Raw genomic sequence first — 12514 nt, 5'->3', positions numbered from 1 at the left:
GAACTTGTTGAGCCAAATGGCAAAAATAGGAAAAAAAATGACAGACCTGTGACGTCGCCAACATTCAGGTGCCGATGATTATGGCGCGAAATTTAAAAATGTAACTGACCTTTATCTTCTAACAATGGATCGAAGTTCGCGAAATTATTGACAGTAGAGATGTCATACAAGTTCTAAGTCAACTGATTTTTAAGCTGGCACCAACAAGATTGCCGTGCTGTAGTTGGTAATTTTACCCTACAGGGTTCCAATTTAGTGTTTATCTAAAGGTTGATAAATGTTCATCTAAATGTCTATAGATAGCGCCTGATTAGCTATTTGCTTTTGTAAGGGCCCCGACTTCGGCAAAGCTCATTGTCTTCCTCAGCGATTGTCTTCCTGTATAATATATAACTACTCTGAAGTTCGGCAGCAACAGATTTGACTTCAGAGTAGTAAATGGAGATTTCGTGGGTGAGAAACAGACGAAAATGGAAATTCAGAGTGGCGCCACCTGTTGCGGACTTTTGTAACTCCTCGTGCGACGTCGCAGATAGCCGATTTTCCGGGAGCGGCAAAGATGGAGGTCTCAAGGAGATTACGTGAGCTCTTCCATTTCGATGCGAGTGATTCCAAACTTTGATTACAGTCAAAAATACTCTTCCCGGTCTACTATATATATATACATACCCAGCCAAGGCAAAAAACGCCAGGGCTACGCGGAAAGCGCTGCACATGTCACGGCAAAAGCTGGAAGAGCGGCATTTCTAGAGCCTGTTGTAAACTATCTCGGGGCTACTAATACAAGTACACTAGCAAGGTACCCACTACGACAAAGATCATAATTTTTGTGAAGTTGGGAAGCACCCACTACGCCATTATTCATCATTCTGCGGAGGAGCGAGGTACCTGCTATACACATCTGTAAGTCATTATGTGCTCTTTGTTGATGTGGCTGCTGATGACGCTGAATTATGGCTGAGCCCTTTGTAATGGATTAGAAGCATTCAACGACCCACTCGCGCAATCTGCATTGTGCGACACCTTGTTACAGAATTCGCGTTGTGTGACGCCTGGTTGCTATTTTACTGTTCTACCACGCTGTATATTGCATATGTTGATGTGGTTCTTTCCCGACATGAAGCCTGTATAAGGTCTTCTTGCAAAGGTGTTTCAAGCACCGGCATGGCTCTGTGGTAGAATACTGGGCGGCCATGCAGAGGGCCCATGCTTGAACCTCGTTTCATACTGAATATTTTTCTTATTTCGCGTGATAGTGGTTACGGACACCGGCGGCGGTGGGCAACTACGGCACCAAAAACAGCTGTTGTGATCTCGTAACAGCTTTCGCTGTAAAAAAAAAGTGCTGAATATATCAAGGTACTTAGCGTAAGCTAAACTGTCATGTCTGCAAATGCGGACGCCGGCATATATTTAAGTGACGCAAATAACAGGAGCATATAGCCTGTTATTTAAACACCCCTGCAAGTTTATGTACGGGTCTCTGTGTATTTCGGACGGGGGCGGGGTGGGGGGGTTGATGTCCTTAAAGGGACACTAAAGGCCAATAACAATTTATGTCAGAGTGAAAACCCAATGTATGACAACTTCTAAAACGGCAATATTATCAACAGCAGTGCCCTACTTACCGAGGAATTAAGCTAAATGTACCACATGATGAGCGCCACGAGTGGGACATTTTCGAAGTGATCCCGATGACGTGTGGAAGTCGGCCTACAATAAATCACTAGTAATCAAACTAGCAGCAGTAAAAAAAGAACATTCCGAGCATCAAAAGACGTAATAAAATGCTGTTTGTTTGTTTCCGCTTGATTCATGGAAAACAAAACCTCCGTGGCGTTGCCATGGGGAACGGCGCGCGTGGTTCAAAGGTTTCGTTTTCGCCGAACGAAACCTCGCCCGTCTCAGTGGTAGTTTCGGGATCGCGTACTGCCGTGCGTGTTTTGCGCGCTCGTGAAAGTCGCTCTGACAGAAAGTTCGACGAAATGCCGCATGCGTGTGATATTGCCGGATGCCCGAATGGTGCACAACGCCAGTGCTGCAGCAAGGAAACCGGTGTGTCTTTTCACTGGGTGCCGCGGAATGAACACTTACGCTCGAAGTGGCTTAATTAGTGTCATGCCATTGCGCCAGTGTGCTAAACAGTCAAAACCTCTGCGTGTGTGCTCGCTGTACTTTCGTACTGAGGATTACGAGACCAACCGCAACTTGAAGGCTTTGAATGTGCTCATCCGAGCAAGTCTTTGCCGCAGCGCCGTTGTTGCTACTGTGGGTCCCGCTACTTCCGCTCGGCTGCTACTAGTGTCGGCGGCCGCGCAGTAAAAGCGGGCAACGTTGGGCACGGCAGCAGTGACGTATGAAAGTCGTATTTTCAGGCGGGGGATTTGAAGCGCGCTAACGCGATGCGGACCACTAAAAACATGATTTTATTTCAAAATAAGCACTTCCTTGGCACAAAAGCAGCACTACGAGGTTTCTGGACCGCTATTTCAACAATCAACGTCGACTTAATATTTGCCTTTAGTATAAACCTCCTACGGCCACGCCAATTTTAATACGGCTCACCTCACCTAGCTGGTATTTTATTTATTGGCTTATGGCTGGGAATCTAACAGTACTGCAGGCCAATATGACCCTAGTAGGAGTGGAACTACAATACTTCCACGACATATGCAATATAGCGAATTTGCTAATACGATATTCAACACAGATCAAGATCAAGGGCGTTCTCCCATACCAGCTAGAGGTAGGCGGCCAAATATATACGCCTTCCTACATAACGAAAGAAGATACGAGTGTAGACACGGACACAAGAGAAGAGGTCAAGATAATACAAACGTCTCTTTTTGTGCCCGAACCTGCACGCCTACCTGATTTTATGATGAATCCGTACCAACTTCTCAACTTTCTGTCGCTCTAAAATTCTGCCTACCTGCTCCCTACCTGGCTCCGGAAGTACTTCCCACGGGGGTCTGTCGGAACTCATCTATAGATCCTCTGCCACCACAGACCATTCGGTGACGTCACGCTTTTTTAAGAAGAAGAGTCGAATAATTGTTTTATGACACTGATAGAGTTGCGAGTCAGCGTCGTTCGCATCAGCACGCAAAGGAGAGTGTTCGCTCATAGCACGCACAGTCCAAAGAGTTCTGTCTCCTCTGTCCACATCACACAGCGACGTGACGGCGTACGGCGCCCAAACGTGCACCAGGACGCAAAATCAATCATGCAATTCCCTGTGCCAAGCAACCTAATAATACTTGGACGGGAAGGCCCGCCCGTATCTTTTCACCATGGCGCTGGAGACGGCGTGCAGCATCTCGTACTTCTTGAAGGAGATCGTGCGGCCGTCGTGCTTGAAGTTCGCCTCCCACATGTCGTCGCCGAGGTCGTCAAACACGACACATCGGTCGACCGGGTAGGCTTTCAATAGCTCGCTCATCTGCGAAAATGCCATACACGAAATGAAAAACAAAATTGAGGACCCCTTTAAGAAGCCGGACTGCAGACCAACTCAAACGTGGTTACAAACTACAGCGACTTTATTTGCACCGAATACGAGTACTTGTCTAAGCAGCTGAGTCGCGCGTATGGAAAAGCACCGTTTCTGCCAAACGTACTCACTTTGTGAGCGATCGTACTGGCGTCGTCATAGGCGAAAAACCCTTTGAGGTTGCCCCCGACGCGCAGGCTCCAAAAGTGGGTGTAGGTGGTGTCGTTGAACTCGTACTTGAAGTTATCCGAATCCAACGGGTATTGATTGGTGTGGTTGTCGATGGAAGTGAACTGTAAGATGCCGTGTATAGCGGGCGTCACGTGACGTACAGAGAAAAAGAAGATATCGAGAAATGCACGGAACGTCAGACTCCGGAACAAACAAGAACACAAGCGTAAAAGAAAGAGTACTCTTGACATGTAGTCCACAAATCTATCTACGCGATACGACACTTTTTTATAAAGTGTCGTATCGCGTAGATAGATTTTGTGTGCATCTTCGATGTCCAGCTACATGTTACATCTTTTTAACGCCTCGTTATATGCCCAGGAACGGCGCCAAGGGGGGAGTGGGGCGGCCGCTTCCCCACATTTCTGTCTGCCTCCACAACAGCTCCGAAAAGTTGACCCAAATGTAGGCGGTGCGCTCCATCCTGCACCCCCAAAGGAACTCGCTTGTCGTGGTTGCCACCCCCCCAGCACCCCCTCATTGAAAAGTCACTGTCCATTATGCATTCACCTAAGACAACGCGAAAGCGAAACCCATGTTCCTTTTCTTCTCACTCAAGTGTACTGACCCCCTCCCCTCCCGAACTTTTCGGCACCTAACGTGGTTTTTCACTGCCTCCGGCATTGGAGCCAATGGAAGTTTTCTGCACCTCACGTGGCTTTCCAGCGCCTCCGGGATAGGCCCAGCTTTGACCAAGCGATGATGTCAGGTGATGACGTCATATTTAAGCCACAACGACTTCGGAATTTACGGTAATTTTCGATGTCATGGTGACGTCATATGATGACGTAATCACGTGGTGAGTTTTTGCATTACTTCGTGTTGACGCCCACGCCGACAGTAACTTTTCGAGTTTGATGAGGCATCTAAGGCTCTCGCCTTAAGAAATCCTGGCGCCGCCCCTGCATATTCTAGAAGCGCAAGTACCTTTCAACATTAGTCCGCATACATAGATTACAGTCCCGTCGTCGATGTCAACGGCGAACTCACCCTGTAGCGAGTGTACCGTAAGACGCTGCCGTCCATGTCCTCCATCTCCATCCTGAAGTCGATATTGCGGTACAAGTTCCGGGCGTAGTTTATCGACGATGAGATCGAGAAGCAGATCCTGTCTTGGTTCAGGAGCCGCTTGTAGTTGGGGAACTCTCGCAACATATCCAACTGCGATAACAGGTTCGCGCGCATGCGAACAAAGTGGCTTGAAACCCTCATCCAAATGCGGGTACAGTATGCGGCGAAGACACCTTCTTATTACAGTGAAAGCTCGACTACGCCATGTCTCGCAAGGTCATTCATTGTGTCGCAATGACCTTGAGCCGCCGGAGCGCATGTGACGCCGCGCCACCTGATCCGCTGTGGAGAGGCGTCATAGCGGCGCTCGCTTGGAGCCTCACCGCTGCGGTACCACGTGATCGGGCGAAGGTTTAACGGCTGCTTCGGCGGCGTTTGGTTGCTTAGTCTCGACATCGCGCCGGCTGTGCTGTCTATGCCTGCGCTTCAGCGCAAGCGACAGAATCTAATCATCCAGTGGATATAGCTAACGGCAGGCTGCGAAATCTCAAGCAAAAGCAAAGTTCCCTGCTGAAACACCAGAGCAAAGGGATAATGATCTGGCCTCCCTTTGCTCTGGTGTTTGAGCAGGCACGTTATAGAGAAGCCAATGTTGCTACCCCTTTCAAAAAAAAGTTTCTCAGACAGATGACACTGGCCTTCATACACTCCCAGTGTGTCTGTCACCAGTTATCGACATCGACTGGGCGGTGCACACAAAAAAAGGGCACAACCAATAGGCGTAAACACTGACCATTCCTCGAATGCCCGGGTATATTCCGCGTATCGGGTTGGGTGGCGATGCCCACAGGAACCGGGGGCTGGCTCCCACAAACTGCACCGTGTTGGGTTCGTCGGTCGTGTTGCTCGTACTGAGGCCCACGATGTCGGCGACGCTGCAGATTAGTTAACGCGTGATGGGTTAATTAACATGTGACGCACGCTGGAAAGAACATGAAAGACGCCTCGCATGCCGACGCCGCCCGAAAACAGCGCTCTGGGGACGGTCGCAAGATATAATAAAGCTATACACCTTGTTCAACCGACCATCCCATATTCGGCCTCGGCTTACTTCGCTATGAGCGTGGCCTCCGCGATTTTCTCCGGCAGCGCGCCGATGCGATGCCGGAGCTAATCGCGGAGGCAACGCTATGACACTGGCTGAAGGACAGGCGCATCGCGACTAGGGTGCACCGATCCTGTGTGGCTTCCCGCCTTTGGTGATCTCTTTCACATTCTGTATGCGTACTCCAGTCACCCTAAATCACGCCCGAATCCAATGGGTATACCAAGCAGTGAGAGACCATGTTCCTCAGCTACGAGCCGCAGTTTTGCGTCGTCGCACGAGTTCAAGGAGCTTTACGTACGTAGCCCTAGGGCAGTGGTTCTTAACTGGGATTCCGCGGAGCCGTCTTAGGGGTTCCGCGACGCCATCGCCTGGGAAAAAAATTTTTGGAGGCGAGTTTTGACCTATTCCCTGTTCCAGGTCCTGTTCCAGGAACTGCAGCAACATACTGAACAAGATCGCCTTGGCTGCCCCAACGCCTCATATAAAAACTAAGCCTGCTATATTTATTTAATATATCTAAAAACTAAGCCTGCTGTTAAATGGTAACTGGTGAAAGAGACAAACTGTGAATAACATACACAATAAAGCATAGACAGATTACCCGAGGAAGTTCCTGACGTGTCTGTCGGTGACCACGTCCTGTCCTCCCGGCCACACGGCGGCAGTGTGCAAGTAAGTCCAACCCGATCGTATGATTGGATTGCTTGTGCCTTTGAAGATGCTCTCCTGGATAGATTAAAGAAAACAAATACATCAAGGGCGATTTAGACGCGAAGACTTCAGCATTAACTTCAATTTTCTCTAAAGACACTGGATTACCTTGATGGCCTGCACATTAGCCAACGTTAGCCAATAGTTAGCCAATATTTGACTGCGCTGGTAGCATGCGACTAATATAGTGTGATTATTTTAGAACTGACCTATTTGTTTTGTTCGAAATTATCCGACGCCGGAATTTCTACGAAACGAGCTCTTTAACGCTATCGCGTTAATATACACTTACGTTGTATTGTTCTTCGACCTTAAACGCTCCCCTCATGTCCTTGATGATCGAGTTGATGATCGCGAATCCGTTGAAACGCGACGAGTTGATCGGGCCAAACATCGTCCGGTGAGTCAATTCGTAGAGCGAATCGCGTACGATGTTGGTGTCCCACAGACTTGTTCTGCGAAGTAACGTCGAGAACAAAGTAACGTTCGTATGACTAAAACGATTAAGTGGCATTCGGGTGATATTAAATGGACATTAAAGAGAAAAACGATTTTCCTCGTATTAGTAAATAGCAATTTCACAATACTACAAGCACCAGTGTAACCGCGAGAAGACGCTTGGCAAGCGAGAAAACGCGCAAAAAAAAAAAAATGCTGGTGGCGACGCCGCATTAAAGTTCTCGCACTACCTCACCGTGGCGTCACAGAGCGTGACGGCGTCTGCTGAGGTCTACGCAATAGTTATTCAGGGAAAAGAAATTGTTTACATTGCGTTCTGAGGGACCTAAAGTCTTAACATAGCCAGTTTCAGAAAATTTCACGCAACCAACGTGGCCAAAATATTCAAGAAGACGTTTCAATTCATGACGTCACACTGACGTCCACGTGCTCAAGTTTCGGCGCGAAATTCGATAACGGTACTTTGGCCTTCGTTTCCTTTTCTAATAATTAACGTGTGATGGCGAAATTAATGACTGTAGAGTTCTGAAAGAATAATTGATCTGTCTGAATTGATGTAACGTTTCAAGAAGACTCGCTCGCTTCGTAAAAACTCGCAACAGCCGTATGAAGGTGGCGATCGACACCGATTGACGATGACATCATTGATATCGTCAACTGCCATCGTTTATGCTCGCGCGAATGCAGCGTAAATTCATCGCCATTGCCATCGTAATGGTACATCATCAATGACACCGATTGACGATGGTACAATTGACGCTGTCAATTCACACCGATTAACGACGACTATTGATGACGTCATCATGCGACGCCATGATGTAACGTGATCACGTGACGTCGTGATGACGTCACAAACGTTGGTGGTCGGTGACGTCACATGATGACGTCAATATGCGAGGTCATCGCTCGCTAGGAGGAGGTCAAGGCGTTTTTTTCTGTTCGTGGACGGACGCCGCAAAAACAAGCAGGTGTTCCATAGGCGTATCTGCCGGGGGGCAAGGGGGGCGCTAGCCCTCCCCGCTCCCCACTGAGAAAAGTTACGGAATCGGAGCCCCTTCCCCCTCCCCCCCCCCCGACTTTCGACAGTGGTCACTGTGCGCTGCACACTGGGAAAACATCAACTGAGGCGGAGTTTTACTTCTAAACAGCAATCACTTAATTATATAACGAAATTTCACCTGCGCTGTAGAGGTTGTCTTCAGTGTCTCACGACCACGCACCGCATAGGTTCTCTGCGGTGCAGGCCGCCTATGTGACGCTTTCGCCCTTTGCGCTACAGCATTGCAGAGAAGGCTACCTCTGAGTTCTATAACGGGTTCTGTAACGTTAGAGCACTCTGTCATGATTTTATTCTGCTTTTCCTGGCCAAAAATTTACATATTCGACGACGCATATACGGGCAGGAACCAGTAAAATTTTATGGGCCGATCAAACGCTGTTCCTGTTTCAGAAAATTCGTATTATTTCATCGGAAATGAATATAGCATCACCGCTGCTCTATAGACGTCAGACTCTGGAGTTTCCCAAGACGTGCGGCGCCACCTGTCGGAGAAGTATTGAGTAGTGCATAGACCGACTCTCTCGCACAGTTTGCTATGGGACCAGATGCAACTAGCGAGTGCGAAACAACGATTGAGCTTAATATTGCGTGTGTTTGCGCATTTAGCACTCAGAACGAGAGCTGTCAATTGCTCTCCGCTAGTCGTACGCGCCACCGAACCACCGAACCGTCGTGAAGTGCTTGCTGGATCACTCGCCTGAACGACAGCGAAAACAGCAGCAGACGAGACCCCTCCGCACGCTACGAAGAAACTCCGCAAAAGACGCACTGTTGCGTTGTGAATTGCCACGGACGTAAAAGACTGAATAACAACGTTCAGTTTTACCGATTTCCATAGTTCTCGTACGAAGAAGAAAGGCGAGAGCGCTGGATACGGGACGTTGCGAGCGTGTTGGGTAAGCGAAGTACCCGCGTTCTCCACAGCCGGTGGCATGAATGTGTGGCTCTGCTGTTGTTTTGCGTAGCCCTGATTGAAAACCGTGGTAACCTTGACTATGAAGCTCAGCAGAGGCTCTGACCGCGGTGCTTGTTGTGTAACACGAAGTGAGCAGCAAGAGGCAGAATGGAGACGCGTGATACGCACACCGCGACGAGTTGGTCGTCACAACGCAGCGTCGCGGACGTACGTACGTTTTGAAGGCTCAGAGTTCTGCTTCTAACTAGCTAACAGCACCACGTGCGTCATACAAGTAAATCGCAGAATGTTGGTCGCGACCCCTTCAGGTTTGTTTCGCCCGTGTCCTCCGCGGTTGCCGTAGCTATCTCGGAGGCCACGGTTTTGCCTTTGGTTGTACCCCGTGAAAGTGGACACGCACGTATCCCCATTTGCAGTACATACAAACGGAAGACGACCATCAAGAGACCATTTGAGGATGCGTAATAAAACACTCCAATTGCACACAAAGCGAGAGATGAATTAAGGGAGAATGTAACTGAAAAGGCGAAAATCGCCGAAGCCATTCGTCCCTGATGAACCGAGTTTTGTACCACTGATAGTAAGATGCATAGCTAAGTAAATTGATCGTGTATGTAGGTACTTTATCGCTGTGTCATACGTATATACCCGATTTTAACGCATTTAGGCTCTAGAGAACGGACGTCGGAGGGCCTTCCTCGAACTCGGTGTCGTGTGATGCTCGCTTGTACTTGCGAGTTGCAGCGCGCGGTAATAACTAAAACTTATTTTGCATTGTACTCGCAGTTCGCTTTGATCAGTTTCCTCTGTTTCTGAAGCGTGGATTGGCGGAAGAAGCTTTCCAGGTCCTCGATTTTCAGGAAACCGCGCCTCGACACCAACGAAAGAGGATGGGTTATATTGCGGCCTATGCACATTCGCTTGCGGACGGCTCTCTTTGCACTACCCAGTTAGTGCCAGGGCTACGATGAGGGCGCTGGTGGCGGTGTTTTTCGCAGCGCCGCCTGGGCAGAGTCTGACGTCTATATCCAATTTGATATGAGTCGATGAGTGATAATTTTTTAGTGTTTTAGTAGGGTCACATTGGGGAAGCTAACTAAGGTTTCCGGTTTTGTTTCCGATTAGCCGGCTTCGTCTTGCTTATAATATGGTAGCTCGCAGCGATCGCGGCAGCTTGGAACAAGGCCATGGGCGTCCGGAGGGGAGTGCAAGGGGGGGGGGGGCAGCTGCCCCCCCTTGGAATTTTGGATAATAATTTTCTATGTTGTAGCAGTAAGCTATAGTATACACAGCTTGATTAGCACACTCCAGTCCGCATATCCGCGTGAAACATCATTCAGGATTACCAGCCAACTTTGCACGTGCTATGGACTAATCTTGCCGGTCATGTCACGGAAATGAAACAAAAGCTGCCTATGCTGTATGCCCCACTCCCCCACCCTCTGCTGATGCACCCCCCTGGAAAAAGTTCTGCGGACGCCCTTGAACAAGGCGAGGAATAAGGCAGTGGACTCGAGTACATTGGGAAGCCCAGCTCTCAAGCTTGTCCGTAATTTTGTATATACCGGACCAGGGAAATGGTCTTGGTCCGTTGTTTTCTGGACAAAGGAGACTGAATTGACAGCCGGGCTAGTTGGTCTTGAGTCATCTCGAATTGACTTGTACGGGGCAAAATACAACTCGGAAGGAAAAAAAGTTTAGGTATTGTTCAGCATAGTAATGCGCTTTTAGGGTGCGCATGTCATTTCGCAGATTTGTGACATCGCGTAACAAGCACGCGATTTTATAGAACACCAAAAAATTTTGACGAATGGCTAAGAACCAATGGCCAAAAATATGACGTATTGAAGATAATGTATTCTCTTATTTTTTATGGTCGTCCTGCATGGGTGGTCATTGCGCGATGGATCATCTTGGGGTCATTTGTTGCATCGCGTTACGAGCAAGTGTTGTCTAAATGACTGAAAATTTCGACCAGTCATAAACAGCTAGCGACCAATGCGGAAGGAAACAATGTGAGGTAGTTCAAAGTTATAATCAGGCACATTTTTTCATAGAAAACTTGTGTTAACACCGTTTGCATAGGCGTATTTACTTGGAGCAGCCGCAGGGTCCTCCAAGCATTGTTACACTTTCAAATACGATGAGTATAAAGAATGTACTACGCCCATAATGCCACAAATTCTTACTTTAAAAAATTTGTGGTTGGCAAGTTAGAAATAATAGTAATATAACAGTAGTAATAATAATAATTTGCTAGAAACACTATTTCGACTAAGAGCAACAATACAAAATATACGATACGTAAACCTGAATATGTGCAAGAAAGTTTAGTACTAATTACGGAAACGCAAAAGTGCAGTTACTGATATCTACATTAAAAAACGCAATTATTATAGAGCAGGTTCAAGACGTTAACAAAATTTCATTGAATGATACAAATCTATACCAATGTGGAGGCCGCCATCGACATAATTGCATTCATGCATAAAGTTGTGTGGGCAATGTATAAAACGTGTTGCTTGCAATACTGTTACATGCATATAACACGTATATGTATGATTGTTCCAGTGTATGCTACGTATAACTGACCGTACATTTTGTATAGCGTTATTAAACACTGCTAACCAAATTCTATCTCTGTATTTGAAAAATACAGAGATAGAATTTGGTTAGCAGTGTTTAATAACGCAACAGGTTGGTACGCCACTGAGGTGTGCTGTTTACAACTCTGCCGTAGAAAGCCTTTGTGAATACTCACATGAGTCGTATGAAGGTGGCACCCCACATTCCGAGGTACCAGTCGGCGTGCGCATAGCGTAAGCGTTGCACGTAGTTCACCGCAAAGTCTGCCATGCTTAGATTGTACCAGTACGTCGGGTCATCGTAGTACAATATGTGAGTCCTCCCTGAAAGACCCAGGACGATGCTCTTACAGTCTACGAAATAACGACCATAAGTGTCGCCGCAGATGCACCGATAACGAGTTGCAATTACAGCTTCTGGATTACTAGAACGAGACAAATATCGGTTTTACTGTACCCTGTAGTCGGATAAAACTTAAAGGGACACTAAAGAGGAAAACAATTTGTCTTGTAAGTAAATTACTATTTCCCAATGCCCTAATAGCCACGATTGCCGCAAGAATTCGTTTGGTAAACGGGAAAACGCGCAAGAGCAAAACGCGGGTGGCGACGCCAACTTGAAATTCCAGCACCGATCACCGTGCATAGGTCGGCACAAAGATGTGGAGCTCACGCAGACTCACTCATGAAATATATTTTGCCCTTAGAGCTCACTCAGACTCAGACCCACTGAAATTTTTCTCAGCCGGACTCACTTGGACTCAATCGCACCAATATATCACTCACTCAGACTCACGAGCATATCTGAGTCTGAGTGAGTCTGAGTGAGTCGACTCATGAGTCTGTTAGCGTATAATTGGCTTTTTTGACCATGGTGTCAATTCTCTTTAACATTAATATCTGGCATATTTGGTACTCTACTTGGTGCCTTTTGATCTCG

The 12514-nt window shown here is 47.6% G+C and overlaps 1 protein-coding gene across 1 annotated transcript in view; it reads right to left on the bottom strand.

Moving 5' to 3' along the window:
• Nucleotides 1-3250: 3250 nt before the first annotated feature.
• The window catches only part of LOC119399111 (uncharacterized), a 65006-nt gene continuing 55742 nt past the window's right edge, over nt 3251-12514 (bottom strand). Inside the window, exons 9-12 of the mRNA XM_049417537.1 lie at nt 5529-5670; nt 4715-4885; nt 3625-3786; nt 3251-3442 (exon numbers count right to left, since the gene is read on the bottom strand). Coding sequence (XP_049273494.1) covers nt 3251-3442; nt 3625-3786; nt 4715-4885; nt 5529-5670 — 667 coding nt within the window. The remainder of the gene's footprint in view (nt 3443-3624; nt 3787-4714; nt 4886-5528; nt 5671-12514) is intronic.

Source organism: Rhipicephalus sanguineus, chromosome 7 (assembly GCF_013339695.2).
Source record: "Rhipicephalus sanguineus isolate Rsan-2018 chromosome 7, BIME_Rsan_1.4, whole genome shotgun sequence".
NCBI classification, from domain to species: domain Eukaryota; kingdom Metazoa; phylum Arthropoda; class Arachnida; order Ixodida; family Ixodidae; genus Rhipicephalus; species Rhipicephalus sanguineus.
The sequence above is the reverse complement of the archived record's forward strand: the minus strand, read 5'-3'. Positions and strand labels throughout refer to the sequence as shown.